The 23,080-nt window shown below is 38.3% G+C and overlaps 3 protein-coding genes across 3 annotated transcripts; 1 reads left to right on the top strand and 2 right to left on the bottom strand.

The window, feature by feature from the left end:
- The first annotated feature begins 1,840 nt into the window (after positions 1-1,840).
- Positions 1,841-8,012, top strand: LOC146929641 (uncharacterized). Its single transcript, XM_085707375.1, has 3 exons — positions 1,841-2,435; positions 3,591-4,570; positions 4,821-8,012. Exons 1-3 carry the CDS (start codon positions 1,841-1,843, stop codon positions 8,010-8,012), a joined length of 4,767 nt encoding a protein of 1,588 aa, XP_085563501.1.
- An 11,257-nt stretch (positions 8,013-19,269) lies between these two features.
- LOC146929640 (uncharacterized) lies at positions 19,270-19,668 on the bottom strand. The gene has a single exon (XM_085707374.1). It carries the CDS (start codon positions 19,666-19,668, stop codon positions 19,270-19,272), a length of 399 nt encoding a protein of 132 aa, XP_085563500.1.
- Positions 19,669-22,105: 2,437 nt separating this feature from the next.
- On the bottom strand, positions 22,106-22,987 carry LOC146929639 (uncharacterized). The gene has a single exon (XM_085707373.1). The coding sequence runs from the start codon at positions 22,985-22,987 to the stop codon at positions 22,106-22,108; it is 882 nt and encodes a 293-aa protein (XP_085563499.1).
- Positions 22,988-23,080: the final 93 nt, after the last annotated feature.

Here is a 23,080-nt window from a genome sequence, read left to right as displayed (position 1 = left end):
TGATTAGATGTTAAGATGTCAAGTTGATTAGCTATTAATGAAGTGCTTTAGGAATGATTATGATGCTTAAGATGATGAATGATTATGATATTTATGATGATTGATTATGAAGTTGTTTCAGATAAGATACTATGTGATTTATGATATGATGCTATGTGATTTATGATAAGATGTTCATGTTTACTAATGATGATACATGATGATGTTTATGATATTTATGATGATATATATGATGTTATGATTAAGGTGACATATGATGTTATGATTAAGATGATATATGATGTTTATGATTATTTATTATGATAATATAAGATGAAGTTTATGACTAATGTAGGAAGATTAATGATACTAGTTAATGAAGTTTAAGTTGTTAAATGTGATTGATGAATTATATACTTAATATTGTTGTTGGTGAAATATCACCCCTTTGCTTGAAAATGTTGCTCTTCGTATGGGTAACTTGCAGGTAACCAAGATTAGTTGCGGTCGTGAGTGGACTCCTCACAAGTGTGTCTTAGGTGCTCTGATACGTAACGGAATGGGATTATGTCTTTACTTTCTGTTCCTTACGTATTACTTTATGAATTTTTCAAGAAATGATGTTGAACTAAGTTTTATGAGATTTTATATTGAGGCCCTTGTGCCAAAGATTATTTAAGTTGTTGAAATTATTGCGCTGCGAAGTTTAAAATAATATGATATTGGATTTTGAAGGATAAATATTTATTTATTTATTCAGTTTATGTTTTTAGAAAAAGAATGTGACATTCCGTTTAAGTTGACTTACTCTGATTTTTATTATGAAATTTTTATGTTGGAAAAACGGGGTGTTACAATTGGTATCAGAGCAGATCGGTCCGTCCGGCCAAGTAGATGAGTCGTTGTGTTGTGTGACGGTAGAATACTATCGTTGTGTTTTCTATTTAATGGTTATGTTTTATTATGTGATCATATTTGACTGACTAACCTTAATGTGGTTTTTGTGTAATGTTTGAAGTTACTATTTTGTTTAAGATATTTAAGTAATAATTAAATTCATTTTCCTCTTGTGCTTTGAATTTCGAGGACGAAATTCTTTTAAGGGGGGTAGAGTTGTAACGCCCGTTTTGATTATTTAATTATTTTAAATGAGTTTTAGAATATATTTATATGATTAGTGTGATTTATAAGATTTATGTGATTTATATGATTTTAGAGAAATTTATGAGACATTGTGACTTATTTTATTGTTTAATAAAATAAGATTCGAAAATAAAATAAATATTAAGTTGTGGGGTTATTTTGTGTAGAAATATATTTGTTATTTGATGTAGAGATATATTTGTTATTTTGTGTAGAAATATATTTGTTATTTGATGTAGAGATATATTTGTTATTTTGTGTAGAAATATATATGTTATTTGGTGTAGAAATATATTTGTTATTTTGTGTAGAAATATATATTTTATTTAGTGTAGAAATATATTTGTTATTTTGTGTGGAAATATATATGTTATCTGATGTAGAAATATATTTGTTATTCAGTGAAGAGGTATATTTGTTATTTGGTGTATTAATATTATTAAGTGGGAGAGATATATATTTAATTTAGAAATAAATAAGATTATGAGGAAAAAAACTAATTTTGAGGTGTAAGAGAAATTAGATGAGAGGTTATAAATAAGAGAAGTTAGGTTTAGAAAGACATAGAACGTACGATTGGATTGATTCACATCTTTTTTTGGACGAACATGCTCTCTAATCTAATTGGCGATTTTAGTGCGATTCAGCACTGTTCCTTTTAGTTTACCTTCCTTCAAAGTAACCTACCTAACCACCGTACACCACCAATAAAGCCACCATGACCACGGCCTATCACACCACCAAACCAGCCGTTATACCTTGGCCATGTTTACAATCTCCACCGATTTCTCCACCAAGATCACCTAACCATCCAACCCTTTCACAAAACAAGCAACAGAAGACTTTCGCACAGGCTTTGGGAAACATTTGTGATATACCCTTCAGTCAACTCCCCAAACCATGTATCAAAGGAGATCGCAGGGCTATACAGATTCCAGATGAGGAATACGAAGCTGGGTTAGCTGCATGCAAACATAATCTTCAGGGTAGAATCATCTGGCCCAAAGGTTCCAGCCCTATCACTGTTGAAAACTTGAGAAACAAGCTAGCTGTGTTGTGGAAAGCAATAAACAGATGGGGAGTAACTTCTATTGGTAGAGGTTTTTATGAATTCTCTTTTTCATCTTTAGAGGATATGAGAAGAGTGAGGTCCATTGGATCGTGGAATTTGAGTCCAGGAATCCTGAAATTATTTGCCTGGACTAAAGATTTTAGCCCTATTATTCAGCAACAATCAACAACTCAGGTGTGGATTCGCATATTAGGGCTTTCGCAAGAATATTGGCGCCAGAAAATCCTCTTTGCCATTGCTAGTGGGCTTAAATATGTGTTTGGTCCCCGCACTTTCATCCAATTTTGGCATTGGTCCCTATGCTTTTTTTTGTTTGGTATTGGTCCCTGCAGTTTGTAAAACTTTTGGTTTTAGTCCTTCTGTTAAGTCTCAGTTAAAAAAAAAAAACTAAAACTAACTGTGTGCCACGTGGACCAATCATGACACGCCACGTGGCACACTAAAAGACAAAATAATTAATTTTTAATTAGTTTTTTTTATTATGGATAAATCGTAGGTTTTTTCTAGTTACACCACAATTATTTTCGGTTACAACCCATACTGACTAAAATACCCTCAACTCATTTTCAAATTTTCAACCTTTACCCATTGTCTTCATCCGCTCATCCTTTCTCCTCTTCTTTTGTCCTTCTCTCCCTTTCATTTTTTCTCTTCTTTTGTGTCATTCCTTTAATTTTAATATTCAAACAACTTTTTACCCAATCTACAAACAGGCCAATTGAGTTACACATAGCTTTAAAATCAATATATGTGATTTCAAAGTTGAAGGAAATTGACAAGCGTTGCATGAATCTGCCAAGCATAATAATAGCCATACGTGATTCAAAAGATTGGAATCAATTGTCATACATGAAATTATCTCAATTCAATTTAAAAATTTCATACGTGAAATCAATTTCACTTGTACCCTCGTGAATTGCATTCACTACTCAACATAATTTTGCATACTTAATTAAGTGAGTTCATCTAAGATTTACGTTGAATTTAAAGCTACGGGGTATAGAAAAAAAATAATGAGAATAACACAAATTCGCTTGAAAGTTCACACGCCTGTAGTACAATTGAATGTTAATGGAAGATTTTTTCTTCGATCCTAAACAATATAGTTTTTTTTTTAAGGAATATATAGGGTTTATATAAAATTAAGGTTTATAAAATTTTGTTTTTTAATGTGCCACTTGGCGTGTCATGATTGGTCCACGTGGCGCACAGTTAGTTGTGGTTTTTTTTTTAACTGAGACTTAACGGAAGGACTAAAATCAAAAATTTTACAAACTGCAGGGACCAATACCAAACAAAAAAAAGCGCAGGGACTAATGCCAAAATTTGGTGAAAGTACAGGGACCAAACACACATTTAAGCCTTGCTAGTGGTGTTGGAACTCCGATATGCACAGATAACATCACAAGTAAGTCCATGTTGGATAGATCATTTGGTCATTATGCTAGGGTTCTTATAGATTTAAATTTAAATGAAACCCTATGTCATAGAATTCTGGTAGAAAGAACAGGGTATGCGTTTTTCGTGGATATTGAATATGAGAATTTACCGGATTTCTGTACTTATTGCAAATGCACTGGCCACTATTTTGAAATTTGCAAGAGAAAACCTGTTGATTTTAATAGCACGGTTCAGAACAAACCAAACAGGAAGGGCCCTGTTTCGCAAGTTTATATGTCAAAGAACAAACAAGGACCTGAACCTGTGAATTTGGTAACCTCATCACCAAAAGATAGAAATCAAGAGGATGTGATGTTGGAGAATGAAGTTATTAAAGAGTTGGAGAGAAACACAAAACACGCAGCTGACAACAGTACTAAATCAAAGAGCAAAACACTTGTTGCAGATTCTGATAGCTCAAATGAATTTGTTGATGCCACACAAGTTGTTAATGATGATGTTGCTGAATCAGAAAACAATTATAAAAACTTAGAAGATGAGGAGGTTCATGTTGATAATGTTGAATCAAAGGGTAATTCAGATAATAAAAACAAGGATAACAACATAGAAGTTGAAGATGTTCACGTGGTTAGTGATGGATCAGATTCAGACATTGAAGGTGTTCATCATGATACTGTGCAGAAGGATATCAATTTTCTAAAAGACTCATGGGCCAATCTTGCAGATTTGGAACCCAATGATGGTGATCTTGTCGTGAATGTACAACCAGATGGTGAAGGCCCTAGTGTCCCTAATAGAAGCTTGACTGGAAAGTTACCTGCTCAGAAAGTATTATCTAAACAAGCAGATGACTCAATACCTGAAGTTGATGAACAAGGATTCCAGACAGTGACAAGCAAAGCAACTAAGAAAGCTGTTAGGAAAGCTGTTATATTGCAAAGTGCAAAGAAGAAGCCTTATATCACCAGATCAAAGGTTGGTTCTCCCAAACCTTTTAGATGAAGTGTATGTACGGGAACTTAAGAGGTTTAGCTAATTCTCCTACAAAATTAGCTTTAAAAAAATTACTTATTAAGTTTAAACCTGATGTGTGTTTTTTCTCTGAACCATGGATGCATATTTCTAATTTTCTCATAGATGGCTTCACAACCTAGGTCTCAAAGTTTTTTGTGTCAATGATAGAAACACTTTGCTCCCTAATCTTTGGTGTCTCTGCTCCACTCAGTTATCCCCTACCTTAATAAATGTAGATGACCAACAAATTTCCATTCAGTTAGATGTTTGTGGTAAGCTTTTTGGTATAACAGCTGTTTATGCTTCCAACTGTTATGTTAAAAGAAGAAACTTATGGTCCACTATTTCTAATATCCAATCTCAGTTCAATATGTCATGGTGCTGCATTGGTGACTTTAATACTGTATTAGGGTCACATGAGCATCAAGGTTCTCATGCTCCTGCAAGGTTACCAATGTTAGAGTTTCAGCAGTGGAGTGACTCAAACAATTTTTTCCATCTACTCACTAGGGGCTCAGCCTTTACGTCGTCAAATGGAAGGAGAGGCAGAAATAATACAAGGAAGAGATTAGATAGAGCAATTGTTAATCAACAATGGATTGCTAATTGTGTCTCCCTCAGTGTCAATACCCTAACCAAATTAAGGTCAGACCATTTCCCCATCCTTCTTGAATTCCAAACTCAAACCAATCAATTCTCCTCTTCATTCAAGTTCATGAAAATGTGGAGTGCCCACCCTGATTGTGAAAATATAGTTAAGCAATGTTGGAATAATCAAGTTACAGGCTGCCCTATGTTTGTTCTGAATCAAAAGTTAAAAAATTTGAAAGATGCTCTCAAAGTGTGGAACAAGAATACATTTGGTAATGTTCATTCACAAGTTGATAATGCTTATAAAGTTCTGGATGAAATTCAAATGAAGATTGATACTTTGGGAAGTTCTGATTCACTTATGGATCAAGAAAAAAATGCTCAGCTGCAGTTAGAGAATGCTTTGAACATAGAAGAAATTTTTTGGCATGAAAAATCAAAAATCAAGTGGCATTGTGAAGGGGACAGAAATACAGCTTTTTTCCATAGAATTGCTAAGATCAAAAGTACCTCTAGCCGTATCTCAACTATGAAGAATGGTGACATCACACTAAATGAACCCAATCTGATTTCTGAGCATGTTGTTAATCATTTCACAAATCTTTTCACCAACAACTCAAATATAGGTCAAAATGATATGATTGAGGAAGTTATTCCAGAATTGATTACCGATAGAATCAATAATATGTTGACAATGCTTCCTTCCAATGATGAGATCTCAAATGCAGTGTTTTCATTGAATAAAGACAGTGCTCCAGGGCCAGATGGTTTTGGAGCACTATTTTTTCAAAACTATTGGGAAATAATCAAGCATGATGTATGCAAAGCTGTTTTACAGTTTTTCACATCTGGATGGTTATTGCCTAATTTCAATACTAATATTATTGCTCTTATTCCTAAAACTAACAATGCAGATACAGTGGAGCAATACAGGCCAATTGCAATAGCAAATTTCAAGTTCAAGCTCATTTCTAAAATTCTGGCTGATAGACTCTCCACAATTATGCCAGCAATCATCTCAGTTCAACAAAGAGGATTTATAAAAGGTCGAAGCATCAAAGATTGTATCTGTTTAACTTCTGAAGTTGTGAATGTTCTCCACAAGAAGTCATTTGGAGGAAATCTAGCCTTGAAAGTGGATATGGCAAAAGCTTTTGATACTTTGAATTGGGACTTTCTAATTAAAGTATTGAAAACTTTTGGGTTTAGTGAGTTATTTTGCAATTGGATCAAAACTATTTTACACTCAGCAAAGATGTCTATTGCAATCAATGGTAAACTTCATGGGTTCTTTTCTTGCTCAAGGGGTGTCAGACAAGGGGATCCACTATCCCCTCTACTTTTCTGCCTTGCTGAAGAAGTCTTAAGTAGAAGTATAACAAAGCTAGTTAGGGAAGGAAGGCTAAAATTGATTCATGGTTCCAGGAATAATCCAGCTCCATCCCACATTCTATATGCAGATGATATCATGATATTTTGCAAAGGCTCATCATCAAACATTCAATCTCTTACAAAATTATTCACTGATTATGCTTTGATTTCAGGTCAATATGTGAATCCCCATAAGTCATCATTCTATGCAGGCTCAATCTCTAATCAAAGAATCAATCAAATCTCCAACATGACAGGTTTTAATATTGGAACTTTACCATTCACATATTTAGGTGTTCCAATCTTTAAAGGCAAGGCTAAAACTGCATATTTTCAACCCATTGCTGACAAAATCAAACTTAAGCTTTCAGCTTGGAAAGCATCTCTCCTATCCATTGCAGGAAGAGTTCAATTAGTGAAGAGTGTAATCCATAGTATGCTGCTTCACTGCATTACAATTTACTCTTGGCTAGTTAATTTGATCAAATATTTAGAAAAATGGATGAGAAATTTCATTTGGAGTGGTGATGTGAATAAAAGAAAGCTTGTTACTGTTGCCTGGCACAAGGTTTGTGTTCCTACAAAAGAAGGAGGGCTTGGTATTAGGTCTCTTGCAAAAATTAATGAGGGTGCTAATCTCAAATTATGTTGGGAGATGCTTCATAGTAGTTTGCCTTGGGCTCAGTTTCTAAAGAGTAGAGTGATGAAGAATCAAAAGCCTGTCAATTATCACATATCATCTTCAGTTTGGAGTGGTATTAAACACAAATATTCTGAAGTCATTCTCAATTATTCTTGGTTACTAGGTAATGGTAATGATATTAACTTCTGGACAGATAGTTGGTGTGGAGATCCCTTGGTCACCTCATTAAACATATCTCCGGGTATTCAATCTTTTCTTCAGTCTCAAGTCAGTATGTTCATTAATAATTTTGCTTGGAATATTCCTTCTGCCATAACGCAACTTTTTCCAACCTTGCAAAATATTGTTGATAAAGTCTCCATTCCACTTATTGAAAAGGATGATCAATTCATTTGGAAGCATACTCATGATGGCAGCCTCTCATTCAAAGATGCTTATCATTATCACTGCAATGTTAGTCAAAACATCTCTTCGGCAAAAATTATATGGAATATTTCTATCCCTCCTTCCAAATCACTGATGGTTTGGAGAAGCTTGCATAATAAATTACCAACAGATGATAACCTCTCTGCAAGAGGTTGTCAGCTCCCATCAATGTGTTCTTTATGCAAGAAAGGCCAAGAAACAACCTCTCATTTGCTGTTAGAGTGCACCTTTGCTAGATCCTTATGGCATTGGTTAGGCTCCATTATCAACATCCCTTGTAATTTCTCAACTATTCAGCTATCCAAATCAGCCAAAGGAGTTGGTCCCCTTTATGCAAGATTGTTGTCCTATCAGCTGTTATCAATTGTTTAAACACAATTTGGTTCTGCCGAAATCAAATTAGATTTGCTGATAAAAATATTAGTTGCAGATCAGCTATCAATCTTATAATTTCAGGCACTGCAATGACAGGTAATAACTCAAAATGTGCTGCAAGTTCCACCATTGCTGATTTTGTTCTTTTAAAAGCTTTTCCTGTCAAGATTAACTATGGAAATGCTCTAAGAATCAAGGAGATTATTTGGCAGCCCCCAGTATTTAACTGGATCAAATGCAATATTGATGGTGCATCTGTCGGGAATCCAGGTCCATCTGCGTGTGGAGGGATATTTAGAGATAAAAATGAGGAGTTCCTAGGAGCCTTTGCTTATAATTTGGGAATCACTAACTCTCTAGTTGCTGAGCTTAATGGTGCAATGTACGCTATCGAGTTAGCTCATCAGAAGGGTTGGGATCATTTGTGGTTGGAAACTGACTCAATGTTGGTAACCCAAGCTTTTAGGTCAAAAAACATTGTTCCTTGGCATCTGCGAAATAGATGGGAAAATTGTTTGCATCTCACAACGTCAATGTCTTTTATGGTTACTCACATCTATAGGGAGGGGAACCACTGTGCGGATCTTTTGGCTCCCATTGGTCTCTGTTCAAATACCTTTTTCTGGTGGGATCATCTACCTCAACAAATTAGGGTGGATTTTGCTAGAAATAAGTTGGGAATGCCGTATTTTAGGTTCTGTTAGCTTTTGGAGGGTTTTGGTTGTTTGTCCCCCCTCTTATTTTGTATCTCTTTTGGTTATTAATATATTTTAGGGTCTTGCTTACCTAGCAAGACTCCTTTGCTTAAAAAAAAAAGACATAGAACGTACGATCAGTTTTTGGAGAAAACAAGGTTTAGAGAGAAGAGAAGAGAAGAGAAGAGAAGACAAGACAAGACAAGACAAGACAAGACAAAGAGAAGAGAGAAAGGGCTGCCAATCGATAATTCTAAGGTAAGGGTGAGACTAACTTTCAGTAATATTAAGTCTATAATTCTGATAATTAGATTTAACATGTTGTAGGTTGAGTTTATGAGAATTTGAGAATTAGGGTTTTGAGAGAGATTTGGTGATTAGATGATGAAAACTTGTTGAATTGATGTAGGAATTGTGTACAGACCTTAGATAATCCATAGGATGATTATTGGAAGTAGTTTTGAGGTTAGAACCATGAGATTATGTGAAACTTGGAGAAAATCTGCATTATGCCCGAATTTTGATATTAAAAATGGTATTGATCGGTGCAGAATTAGTCTTAGGTGTAAACACGAAAGTTGTAGGTATGGATGTTAGCTTGCTAATGCCGTTGGTCTTACGTCAAAACGAATTATAGAACTTGAGTTATGGTCAAATTACTGCACGTAGGTCACAGTGAATTTTTATGGACTTTCAGCACAACTTTTCCAAATTTAAAATGAAAACGGGTATTGATCGGTACAATATTGGTCTTAGGCGTAAACATGAAAGTTTTAGATAATTTTGTTAGCTTTCTAGTGGCTTTCATTTGACGTGAAAATTATGTTTGGTCTTTGAGTTATGATGATAATACTACAGAGAGGTCTCAACGAAATTGCACAGTGACAACATTCTCTGTTTCATGTTTTTGCGTTTTGTTCATATGTTTCTGTTTTGAATTGATCTTTGTTGTAAACATGAAAGTTGTTGATATTTGTGATACCTTTCCATTAGCTTTGGTTTGACATGAAAATATGTTGTGGATAATTTATTATGTTTTTACAAAGATACATAGTGAATTATTGTTGATGTTTAAATAATATGTTATATGATGTTGTTTATGATTGATGAATATGATGTTTTAAGATGTTGTTTATTATCATTTGATATTGTTATATTATGATATGACATGAATTATTTATGTGATCCATATGTTGTCAAGATGCTAAGATGTTAAGATGTTAAGATGTTAAGATGATAAGAGTTGTTAAGTCGTCGAGTCGTTATGAAGTCATCAAATTGTTAAGATGTTATGTTGTCAAGATGTTAAGATGTTAAGATATCATAGATGTTCATGAAGTTTCTAAGACGTAAGATGTTGAGTCCATGCATACTCATTTAAAGATGAGGGCTCATGCCTGGAGCTTTTGCTCAACCACGACGATGGAGCTTCTGCTCAACCACGACGATGGAGCTTCTCCTCAACCACGACGATGGAGCTTTTGCTCAACCACGATGATGGAGCCTTTGCTCAACCACGACGATGAGGGCTTATGCCCTAGAATGGTATGCATTTGCATTTGTCAAGATGATTTGAGAAGTTGAAGTTGCATAGTCGAGTCAAAGTTGTTAAGATGTTAAGATGTCAAGTTGTCGAGTTGTTAAGATATTAAGATGTCAAGTTGTCGATTTGTTAAGATGTTAAGATGTCAAGTTGATGAGCTATTAATGAAGTGCTTTATGAATGATTACGATGCTTAAGATGATGAATGATTATCATGTTTATGATGATTGATTATGAAGTTGCTTATGATGATTGATTATGAAGTTGTTTATGATAAGATGCTATGTGATTTATGATATGATGTTATGTGATTTATGATAAGATGCTACATGTTTACTAATGATGATTGATGACATTCAATTATTCGCTTTTTTTAGTGTCATTTTCATCACATTTTGGAGTTCACAAGGCAACTTAAGCAGCAAGAAAAGCATGAAAAGTTGAAGATTTTGAAGAAAGTAATTTTCTGAAGAATATTGGAGTTCATAGTTATTTTGAGCATGATAAAGTGCGAAAAAGAGGAAAAATTGAAGATGCTGGAAAAACGCCAAAAACGTGTCACGATTTACCAAAACGTGACACGATTTTACCAGACCAGAAAAACATGCTCTCGGTGTTGGGGTAAAACGTGTCACGATTGCAAAAACGTGACACGATTTCTTCAGCTGTTTGTAAAAACGTGTCACGATTTACTTAAAACGTGACACGATTTTAGGCGAATTTCTGTGCCTATTTAAGCTGAAGTCTATTCCAAAAACAAGGGTTACGAATTCTGGAGAGAGAAAGTGCGATTTGCAGACCTGGAGACTGAAGAACGGGGCGATTTCCTCCATTCTTTACCAGTTTATGTATGTTTTAATTCTTTCATTGATTATGCTATTTGTAAACTCAATTATGAGTAGCTAAATCTCTTAGAGATTAGGTCTGAGCTGATTCTTTGTAACCCTAATTGATACATGATGCTGTGAAACTCTATTTATTGTGAATAATATTCTAGTCTTTATTCAATTCAATTGTTCTTAATGCTTTTTATATCCTGATCAAATATAAATATGATTTAGTGAGAATGAATGACTACTGACCATAGCTTTCTACTTAGACCTATTGAATTGTTCTAATAAACATGGTTAGTCTAGGAATGGATAATCGTTTATTAGTGATATTAGGTTAACGTGCTTTAAACCTTCAAAGATTATTAGACCACCTAAGGGATTAGGGGCTGTAGTTTAAGAAGAGGGTCCTAACTCAAGGGATTGATTATGACTATTTTGTTAACTATCGTGGGATTAGAAGATCATTCATACGAATAGGTGCAACATAACAATTAGGGGAACATAGATGATTCGAAAGACCTGATCTCATCTCTCTATTATTTTCTAACCAAATCTTTATTTTATGTTATTTAATTTTATGCAATCAAATCTACTGCCTAGTGGCAAACCAAAAATAACTTTTACGCATCCTAAATATTTTACCTTATTGCTGAATTGAGATTAACACAGTCCTCGTGGGATCAATATTTTTACTACTTCGATAGTATTTGGTGCACTTGCCAAACGCATATCAAGTTTTTGGCGCCGTTGCCGGGGACTGTTGAGTCATTTTAATTTGGCAATTTTGTTTTTATTTAGGATTTCTGTCATTCATATTTTTGTATATATATTTATAAAAAAAAATTATGCTCTTTATTTTCTTCTCATACTGTGCTACTAAAAAGTTTATCCAAGTTTTGCAGCTATGATAGACAGGTTACGCCTCTATGACACAGAAGAGATTTGGTCCTTGCAGTATGAAAAGTATATGCTATCTTTGAAGATAAAATATTTGGACTCGATATTAAATTTGAGAAGTGGTCATTATGAGGCGAATCAACCAGGTAGTGATTGTGAAGGGAAGAAAGAGGTGATCAACATCGATTACAATACTCAACTTCAGAATATTTTAGATGATTTCTTGGTGTCAAATCAAATTTCATTTGAGAAGTTTGATGTTCGGTGTGGTGATCTTGTTGAGAAAGCACATGAGTCTCGGAGGAAATTGGTTCAGATGGAGATTGAGTGTCACAATGTTGTGGTGGAAGAAAATTCAAAAGTGAGGAGTGCTGACATTTTCCCGAAGTCTGAACAAACAAGGGTTAAGGAAATCACTCGTGTGCAAATGGATGCATGTCCTTCTCTACGGTGGGAGAGCTTAAATTCCAAAGGTTTAACGGTGAGAGCATGGGAACATCTACTTCTTTGCTACAAATTCATGGAATTCCTACCAAACAAGAGGAAGAAGAAGGATGATATATTCTTTCTATCATATTTTCCACCCTAACATTGGTTGAAGCGTCAAGCTCAATGACGTAAAAGAAAGCGCTTGGTAGGAGGCAACCCATCCTTTTTATTATGTCTTTATTTTCAGTATTTTATTTTTATTGTTGAGTCAGACAATTGTCAGTATGTTTGAATAACTCAATTGTATCCTCCTGTTATGTGATTGAATCTGAACTTGTTTATTATTGATGAATTTGTTTGTTTGTTGACTTTTTACAGTTTAGTAACAAATAGTTGTTCAAGTGGTATTCCAAAAGTTCAAAAGAAGGAGTGACTTGGTATTTCAAAGGCGAAGTGTACGGCAGTTAAAGATAGGTAGTCACAACTCCCAGATATCATAACTGTAAGGTTCATGGCCAAATTTTATTTTTCCAATTTACTTATATAGAGTGTTCCATGCTTTTACATTTCTAGAACTTGCATTGTTTCTCTACTGTTGATTGATCTTTATCATTAGCACACTGAGGCAAAAGTGCTTGGTCCTGTGAGCCTTTTGAAGCCTACCCTGATTTTAATTGTTATATTCTATCCTTTTCTTAACCAATTTGAGCCGGTAGGATTAGAACTTTTTGTTCGGTGGCAAACTACATTACAAGCTTAGAGACTTTTAGGACTTGTCCCATATTGCTTTTATGAGTTAGGCATTGTAGAATGTTGCTAAATAATTAAGTTTGGGGTTGCTATTGGAATTTGCAACCAACTAAGTTTGGGGCTGGGGGTACTAGAGAACAAAGAACATTATCATGAAAAATACACACAAAAATGGTGTATCAAAAAAAAAAAGAAAAAAAGAATAGAATGAAAAAGGGACAAAACATTGAGAATCCGAGTAACTTTAAACTCGATTGTCCCAATAGTTACAAGTGTTCTCTAGTACCTTTGCAAGAATTGTTGTTCCATAAGGTGAATGAATGATGGATTGAATTTTGTGCTTAACTTCCGTAGGAATGCCTAACTCAAATTTTGTGTAGCCTACTTATCCAAATATTATCCCACCTTCACCTAAGCCCCGTTATAACCCTTAAAGACCTCAAAGTGTGCATTGACATGGATTTTGATTGACGTTTAGAAACTTTTCAAGCGTATGGTAATATGTAGATTGCATGTCGACTGTGTGTGAACCCTTTCATATTTTTGCGTGGAGTTGTGAATTGGTGGATGCGTACAAGTCAAACTAGCTCATCTTTAGCTAGTAAGGTGTTGAACTTTTGGGTACTATCGCTTGATCAGGTAATTGTTATTTTACTGTCGATTGTCAATATTGCAAGTAGATTCCTTGAGGACAAGGAATGGTTCAAGTTTGGGGTTGTGATGACAGTCAATTATTCGCTATTTTTAGTGTCATTTTCATCACATTTTGGAGTTCACAAGGCAACTTAAGCAGCAAGAAAAGCAAGAAAAGCATGAAAAGTTGAAGATTTTAAAGAAAGTAATTTTCTGAAGAATATTGGAGTTCATAGTTATTTTGAGCATGATAAAGTGCGAAAAAGAGGAAAAATTGAAGATGCTGGAAAAACGCCAAAAATGTGTCACGATTTACCAAAACGTGACACGATTTTACCAGACCAGAAAAACATGCTCTCGGCGTTGGGGTAAAACGTGTCACGATTGCAAAAATGTGACACGATTTCTTCAGCTGTTTGTAAAAACGTGTCACGATTTACTTAAAACGTGACACGATTTTAGGCGAATTTCTGTGCCTATTTAAGCTGAAGTCTATTCCAAAAACAAGGGCTACGAATTCTGGAGAGAGAAAGTGCGATTTGCAGACCTGGAGACTGAAGAACGGGGCGATTTCCTCCATTCTTTACCAGTTTATGTATGTTTTAATTCTTTCATTGATTATGCTATTTGTAAACTCAATTATGAGTAGCTAAATCTCTTAGAGATTAGGTCTGAAATGATTCTTTGTAACCCTAATTGATACATGATGCTGTGAAACTCTATTTATTGTGAATGATATTCTAGTCTTTATTCAATTCAATTGTTCCTAATGCTTTTTATATCCTGATCAAATATAAATATGATTTAGTGAGAATGAATGACTACTGACCATAGCTTTCTACTTAGACCTATTGAATTGTTCTAATAAACATGGTGAGTCTAGGAATGGATAATCGTTTATTAGTGATATTAGGTTAACGTGCTTTAAACCTTCAAAGATTATTAGACCACCTAAGGGATTAGGGGCTGTAGTTTAAGAAGAGGGTCCTAACTCAAGGGATTGATTAGGACTATTTTGTTAACTATTGTGGGATTAGAAGATCATTCATACGAATAGGTGCAACATAACAATTAGGGGAGCATAGATGATTCGAAAGACCTGATCTCATCTCTCTATTATTTTCTAACCAAATCTTTATTTTATGTTATTTAATTTTATGCAATCAAATCTACTGCCTAGTGGCAAACCAAAAATAACTTTTACGCATCCTAAATATTTTACCTTATTGCTGAATTGAGATTAACACAGTCCTCGTGGGATCAATATTTTTACTACTTCGATAGTATTTGGTGCACTTGCCAAACGCATATCAATGATACGTGACGATGTTTGTGATATTTATGATGATATATGTACTTGTAAAAGTACGGTAAGGAATTCTAGGGTTAAGAATCATATGCTAGTGTTTAGACTGATGATTAGATGATCAGAGGATGCTCTCAAGAGTGGTATTTATAGCCTGTTATGGGTTTGGGCTTCTGTTGCTTGGTTCCCAAGCAAAAGGGGTATTTATGTATTTTAGTCTGCTTCTAGAGGTATCTACGAGCTTAAGAGGGCGACGCCTCTCAGACTAGCGTGCCAGGACCTCGGGGGCCCTTCTGGAGGGCGCCCGAGCCATCTTTGAGTGCTAAGGAACCCTTTTAGGGGGCTTCCAAGCCTCTAGGAATATTTATGACAGTCCACAGCCCCCCAAGCACAAGTCTTGGGACAAGGCGAAGTGATGATGTCATGGAGATGGATCTTCTGGGAGTCTTTAAGTCTCTTAGGAATGTTCTGACAGTCCACAGCCCTCCAAGCACAAGTCTTGGGACAAGGCGAGCTGCTTGGTTCGGCGAAATCATGCCATGCCGCGCATTGCTTCGAAAAGATTCGCTTAAGTTGACTTCAGAGTTCCCGAAGGGCCTAAAAGTGGATGTGTGGCCTGTATTTGAAGTAAAGTATTGAGCCTGTCGTGGAACGTTGTAGTAGCATTTAAGGGTGTACGTATCATGTGTTATTGGTTCATATAGCCCCCCAAGCACGAGTCTTGGGGCAAGGCGAAGTGATTTGTATACCTGGTCGCCAGTTGGTGTACGCCATAGGGCGTTGTCCGTTTTACGAGTAGTACCTTTCTCAGGATTTGGGCGACGTGCTTCGTGCGGCGTCCGCCGAGGGTTTCTTTTGGATGTTTCGTATCCTTGCGGTTTCCCGATGGCCGCCACGTGTCAAGATCTTATGACGTTATTCCACTCAATCATTCTGGAAACGCTTCCCAAGGCGACTTCGTCTTTATAAGAGCGTGTTTGGCTTTTAGTTTTTCATTTCTTTGCTATTTTATTCTGTTCTAAACTCCTCTCGTCTGTTTCCCTTCCGTTTTAAGCAGCCTCAGCAGACATTTCTTCCTTTCTTCACAGGTATTCCTCAATTCCTATCTTCTCTCCCATTTTAATTTGTTTTCACACTTCGAGAGAGTTCGTCATAGCTATGGTGTTGATTAGAGAGTGTGACGAGAAGGGTCAATTGGTTCAACCTATCGATCCTGTTGAGAGAGATCGATTGAGGAAGGGGTGTCTTAAACATGCTTCTGGTCTGGATGGGGTTATTAACTGGGACATTTATTATGAGGGGTTATTCGGGGAGGAATGGTTTAGCGAATTATCTAGTGAATCTAGCGCTAACTCGGGTAGTGATAGTGATTGTGTGTTCTTGTCTGCCACTTCAGGAACGAATCGTAAGCAGGACGAGTGTCTGGAGATTCGTCCGCTTCAGATTCCCTTAGGGTTGGTGGGAGACGAACCTTCTTCCAGGTTAACATAGATGGCCTCATTTGCTGAAGAAGTACTAGCGGAGGAGTCACTGTACGTCGATGTTTCCGCCCTGGATACTTTTCGGAGTAAATTTGATATTTCCGCCACTGGACAAGAAGAGGACGTAGTGTTGTTATCTTGTGATCCTGACGAGCGTGCTTGCGATCAAGAGATGGCGGGCGAGGGCGACGAATCTTACTTCGTCTATACCGCCGTGTTGGAAGAGTTTAGCGTGAAGATTCCTTTCACGGCTTTTGAGATGGATGTCTTGAGACGCCTTAATGTGGCGCCCACTCAAATACGTCCTAATAGTTAAGCGTTTATTCATGGCTTCGAGATTTTATGCAGATCTTTAGGTCTCGAGCCTTCTGTTGGTGTTTTCTTTCACTTTTATGGGACCAAGGATGTCAACAAAGGTACATGGATTGCTATTTCTGCCCATTCTGGGAAAAGACTTTTTCCTACTTATGAAAGCAACTTTAAAAAGGAATGGTGAGACACCTTTGTTAGGGTACAGGGGTCGCCAGAGTGTTCTACTTCTTCTGTGTTAGTAAATGGTGTGCCAAAGTTTCCTCTTAGATGGACAAATGCTTCTTTGGCAGTGAAGGGATATGACCTCGACGTGATGTCGTCTTACGAGCGTAAGCTTATGCACTTCTTGGAGGAGGCCCTACTGACTAATATTCATGAGCTTTTAAATAGGGAAGGTGATGTCGTTCGCTTGAACGCCTATTTACGTGAGTGTCTCTTTAAATAGTCTGCGTTGAACTTTGTTCGAGAGTTTATGATTTCATTATTCTGACTGATCTCTTTTGGCTTTTTGCAGAGGAGATGCTGCCTCTTACTGGAGCACAGATGAGAAAGTATATGGCTGAGCTGGAGAAGAGCAAAAATCCAGATGGTTATGTGTCAAGTAGTTCGGGGGGTGTTTCTTTACGGAAGTTGAAAAGGAAAGACTCTGGAAGAGGAGAAGCCGGCGTGATTGAGGTGGAGGATGCTGAAGGCGAGGCTGAAAGGAACATGCTTGTTTCAGTTGAATCACCTGTTTCTAAGAAAGCGAGGACGGGAAAGGGTGTCAGACCTATTGGTGGTCGCCCTCCGGCGGGCAAGGACGTTGGTGGTACTTCGCTAAATGACGAGGCGATGGAATCCTTCTGGCACTCGCAATTTGACATCCGTCGGTACGTCGTACTTGGTTTTCTTGTGTTTACCAGTCCTAACTTTTGAGTCTGTTTTCTGTTTTTTGTTTTAAGTTTTTGTGTTTTATTTCTCGTTAGCACCGTGTAATGTTATCTCCATGGCGGTCTTACAGATATATGCATGAACAAGTGCCATTTGCGAATGTGGATGTTGAGGCTGGGGTGAAGGCCAAGTGTAGCAATCTGGTGGCGGATACTGGTACCGCCGCGCTACGAATATTGCTTATGAGTCATTGTTTAGAGGTGAAGCATGACTTCGTGGAGAAAAAATACAACGACGCTGCTGAGGACGTCGAGAAGTGGAGGCACAAATCTGTTGGTCTAGAAGGTCGCCTTGAGGAGGCGTTAAGAGATAAGAAAGCTGCAGAGGACGCCTTGGAGGAGATGAAACAGGCCAAGGAGATGGCGAAGAAGGAGAGAGATGAGAGCAAAACTGCTCTGGAAAGATCAGAAGCCGCCGTGGATGAGGGAAGGCGGTCACTCGCGGTAAACTTCGAGAACGGCTTCAGTCGTGCCAAAGAGCAGGTGCTGCTTTTCAACCCAGAGGCCAAAGTGGAAGAACTCGATCCTTTCAAGATCATCGTGGATGGTGAGTTGGTGGATGATGAATAGTTCTTGTGTCTCTTTTGTTTTTTTAATATATTTATGGTTTGTAGCCTAATTTTGGTGGCTCTGTGAAGTGCCTTTTGGACAATGTTTATTTTGATGTTTTAGAATTTCCTTGTCAAACTTGCATTTTAATTTATGCTGCGTTTTGATCACAAGGGGTTTCGTTTTGTGAGCTTGTTCTTATTAGTTCATCTTTATTTTTGCTTAATCATATTTTGTTGTCACCTTTTAATAAAAAATGGCGGTCGCCTTGGATGATTGGCTTGAGCTTTGTCTGAGTCTTAAGACTCCAATCCGTCAAACCTCGCCAGAGCCCTTCCAGGGTTGGCGTTTCAGCAAATCCTTGGGATCAAAGTTTTATGTGTGCAAGCGAGTTTTTATCGTCGACCCCGCCAGAGCCCTTAGAGGATTGGCGTTTCAGGGGCTCGCAGATACATGGGATCAAAGTTTTTTGTCTTTCGGCGAGTTTTTATCGTCGACCCTGCCAGAGCCTTTAGAGGGTTGGCATTTCAGGGGCTCGCAGATCCATGGGATCAAGGTTTTTGTCTTCCGGCGAGTTTTTATCGTCTACCCGCCAGAGCCCTTAGAGGGTTGGCGTTTCAGGGGCTCGCAGATCCATGGGATCAAGGTTTTTTGTCTTCATCCTTTTCGAGTGGTTGAGTTCTATCTATTTAAAAATGGCAACGAGGAGTAAAATAATCAATGAATGTAGAGAGCGGCATATAAAAAAAGGAGAGGGCGCCTCGTTAAAAACCACTGCCCTTGCAGGGGAAAAGAGTGCTACCCTAACCTTATATTATTGATAAAGTAATGAGATAATACTATACTGGCGACTTGATATCGTCCTTATTTAAAATTCATAATGTAAATACTAGGAAATCAACTATAATTGTGACGCAGATTAGCCACATTCCAAGTGCGGGGCACCACTTCTCCGCTCAGCTCTTCCAATTTATATGCTCCATGTGAACATTTTTCTCGGATTCTGTATGGTCCCTCCCAGTTCGGGAAGAGCTTTCCTATCCTTATTGGGGCGACCACTTGCTTCAGGACTAGGTCGCCTTCCTTCATCTCCATGGGTGCTACCTTAGAGTTGTATCGGCGAGCAGCTCTTTGTTTGGCGGCGAACTCTCTGATGTGGGCTTGTTCCCGGACTTCATCAATGACGTCCATGCTAACTGGCAAACCTACTTCGTTTGCTTCTTCTGAGAAAGTATCTCGTCGCCAAGTGGGGGTATCTATTTCCACGGGGAGCATGGTGTCCGCGCCGTAAACCATTGTGAATGGTGTTTCCTTGGTGGTGGAATGAGGGGTGGTGTGATAAGACCATAATACCTGTACTTTCGTTGACCAATATGACGTTCATATATAATGCGACAGGATATTCTTATAATAGTTTTAAAGTGATGGAAATAATTTAAAAGGTTATTCATACCTTATGGAGTTGTTCTGCCCAAAGACTTTTGGCGGCCTCTAGCTTTTCCTTGATCCCGTTAAGGATAACCTTGTTTGCTGATTCAGCCTGCCCGTTGGCTTCTGGATGAATTACGGAAATGAACTTTGTCTGTATCCCTAGATGTTTGTAGAAATCTACCACTGTCGAGCTTGCAAACTATGTTCCAATGTCCCACACTATGCTTTTAGGGAGGCCAAAGCGGCAGATGATCTTCTTCCAGTAGAACTTCTTGACCCTTTCTACAGTTATCTTGGCGACCGCCTCTGCCTCAATCCACTTGGTAAAATAATCTACACCTACTATAAGGAATTTTAGTTGTCCTGGGGCGAGAGGGAAAGGCCTTACGATGTCAACTGCCCATTTGTGGAAAGGCCAGGGAGAGTAAACTGAAGTCAACTCGTGAGCTGGGGCGTGCTTCTTATCTGAAAACCTTTGACATTTGTCGCATCTTTTGACGAACTCCGAGCTATCTTGAAGCATGGTGGGCCAGTAGTATCCTGCACGGAGGAGTTTTGCTGCCAGAGCTCGCCCACCAATGTGGCTTCCGCATACGCCCTCGTGTACTTCCAAGAGAACTAGGTGGGTCTCATCTTTGCTCAAACAGCGTAATAAAGGGGTTGTTCTGCCACGTTTGTAGAGTTTTCCGGAAATAATGACGAACTTTGAAGCTCTTTTTCGGACAATCTGTTCTTCTTCACTGTTGGCGGGTACGAATGACCCGGTCAGAAATCTTAGTAGTGGTTCCATCCAGCCTTCTTCGCCCTCGGCGATGTGGTGTACTTCTTGGATTTTGGTGCTAGGTATGGCGATTATTTCTTGAATGACGGTCTTGTTGTTGCCCGACCGTTTGGTACTAGCGAGCTTTGCTAGTAAATCCGCTCTGGAATTCTGTTCTCGTGGGACGTAGATTGCTTCGAAGAAAGCAAACTTTTTGGCGAGGCCCTGCACCCTTGCTAGATATTTGGCGAGTTGGGCATCTTTCGTCTGATACTCGCCCGAAATCTGGCTTGTTACGAGCTGGGAGTCACTTTACGCCCTCAAATTTTCGGCTCCCATCTCTTGCGCTAAAGTCATACCGGCAATCAATGCTTCATATTTGACCTGGTTGTTGCTTGCCTTGAATTCGAATCTAAGAGATTGTTCTATGAGGATATCATCTGGCCCTTCCAATATCACATCAGCGGCACTACCCTTTAAGTTGGAGGTGTCGTCTACTAATAAAAGCCATACGAAAGGAGCCTGCTATTGTACCGGCGAGGTAAGTTCTACAACAAAGTCAGCCAGTGCCTGAGATTTGATACTCCCCCTTGGAACAAAATGAACGTCGTACTCTGAAAGCTCTATGGACCAAGCTACCATCCTTCCCGCCAGATCTGGTTTTCCAAGCACCTGCCTGATGGGGTAGTCTGATTTCACGATGATTTTGTGGCTTTGAAAATACGGACGAATTTTTCTAGTCGTGGTAACCACGGCCAGAGCTAGCCGTTCTATCTTCTGGTATCGCAATTCTGCGCCTTTAAACACCCTGCTGACGAAATAAATTGGTTTTTCGCCTGTTACTGAGTCTTCCACTAAGACTGTGCTCATGGCGTTGTCAGAGATAGCCAAGTACAAGAATAGGACGGCGTTCTTACTTGGCCGTTGGAGGACAGGTGGACTAGATAGGAACTTTTTCACCTGCTGAAAAGCGTCCTCACATTCTGACATCTACTCAAACTTTTCCTTCTTTTTGATAGAGGCGAAGAAAGAAAAAGCTTTGTCGCCCGCACATGATAAAAAATGAGATAAAGCCACCAGTCTTCCTGTGAGTTGTTGTACTTCTTTGATGTTGGAGGGGCTTCGCATGTTGATGATCGCCTGACATTTTTCGGGATTTGCTTCAATGCCTCGCCTTGTTTAGAGGAAACCTAGGAATTTTCCTGCCTGTACTCCGAAAGAACACTTTGTTGGATTCAGACGGATTTTGTATTTCCGAACCTGATCCAAAATTTCCCCCAAGTCGTCCGCGTGATTGTACCCTTCTTTCGTTTTCGCCACCAGATCATCGATATAAACCTCTAAATTCCATCCTATCTGCTGAGAGAAAGCTGTGTCCATAGATCTTTGAAAGGTGGCTCCAGCATTTTTGAGACCAAAAGACATGACTTCACAATGATAATTCTTGTCGTTGGTCATGAAGGCCGTTTTGGGTGCGTCCAGTGGATCCATCCGTATCTGGTTATAACCGGAATAGGCGTCCATAAAGCTCAAAGTTTTGTATCATGAGGCGTTGTCAATCAAGTGGTCAATATTGGGCAACAGATAGGGATCCTTGGGACACGCCATGTTCAAGTCAGTATAATCTACACACATTCTCCACTTCCCATTTGCTTTCTTCACGAGAACAGTATTGGCCAGCCACGTGGGATACCTTATCTCACTGATGAAGTGGGCGTCCACTAATTTCTTTACTTCTTCGTCGACGGCTTTCCTCCTTTCTTCGCCCATCTTCCATTTTCGTTGAACGACTGGTTTAACACCCGGTTTGATGGACAGGTGGTGGCAGGCAATGTCGGGGTCCATCCCTGGCATTTCGGATGGGTGCCAGGAGAAGAGATCTAAATTCATTCGCAGCAGGTTGACCAGGGCGATCTCTTCCTCAGGGTTCAAGGACGTGCCAATCTTGGTTGTCTGATGAGCCTCTGGACCAATGGATATTTCTTTCAAGTCTTCAGTGGGTTCTATTCGTTCCTGATGGAATTCTTCTCTCGGGTCGAGGTCGATCATGTTGACTTCATGCGTCATCTCGTTACTGGATTTCTTCCTTGTTTTTTGTAACCTTAAGCTATTGTGATAGCATTCTCTGGCTAGCTTCTGATCACCCCGGATTGTTCCAACCTTCCCATTATCTAAGGGATACTTCATAACTAAAAACTTGGTGGATAAGAAACCACCCAAAAGGTTGAAACCAGGGCGACCAATAATGATGTTGTAAGAACTTGGCGAGTTTACCACGAGATACTTTACGCGGATGGTTTTTGAATGAGCTTCGCTGCCAAAAGTCGTCCTGATGGTGATGTAGCCCCTTACGTGGACCTGTTCGCCAGTGAATCCTGCCAGTGTTCTTTTGAAAGGTTGCAGTTGTTCTGGGTCTAGCCCCATTCGATCAAATGTGTCATAGTAAAGTATATTAGCGGAGCTTCCTGGATCTATCAAGACTCTCTTCACGTCCCACTTGAAGATTTGCAGAGTGAT

This window comes from Medicago sativa, chromosome 4 (assembly GCF_051527215.1).
Source record: "Medicago sativa cultivar Bolivia chromosome 4, Bolivia_mono, whole genome shotgun sequence".
Taxonomy (NCBI): Eukaryota; Viridiplantae; Streptophyta; class Magnoliopsida; order Fabales; family Fabaceae; genus Medicago; species Medicago sativa.
Note: the sequence above shows the minus strand (reverse complement) of the source record. Positions and strands in the feature narration are given on the sequence as shown.

Excerpts from the sequence above, each read along its gene's own strand:
- LOC146929641 (XM_085707375.1), top strand. The coding sequence starts at position 1,841 with ATGACCACGGCCTATCACACCACCAAACCAGCCGTTATACCTTGGCCA. Across the intron at positions 2,436-3,590 it reads AATCCTCTTTGCCATTGCTA|ATAACATCACAAGTAAGTCC; the intron begins GTGGGCTTAAAT and ends CGATATGCACAG. Across the intron at positions 4,571-4,820 it reads CTTATATCACCAGATCAAAG|TTATCCCCTACCTTAATAAA; the intron begins GTTGGTTCTCCC and ends TGCTCCACTCAG.
- LOC146929640 (XM_085707374.1), bottom strand. The coding sequence starts at position 19,668 with ATGGTTTACGGCGCGGACACCATGCTCCCCGTGGAAATAGATACCCCC.
- LOC146929639 (XM_085707373.1), bottom strand. The coding sequence starts at position 22,987 with ATGGGGCTAGACCCAGAACAACTGCAACCTTTCAAAAGAACACTGGCA.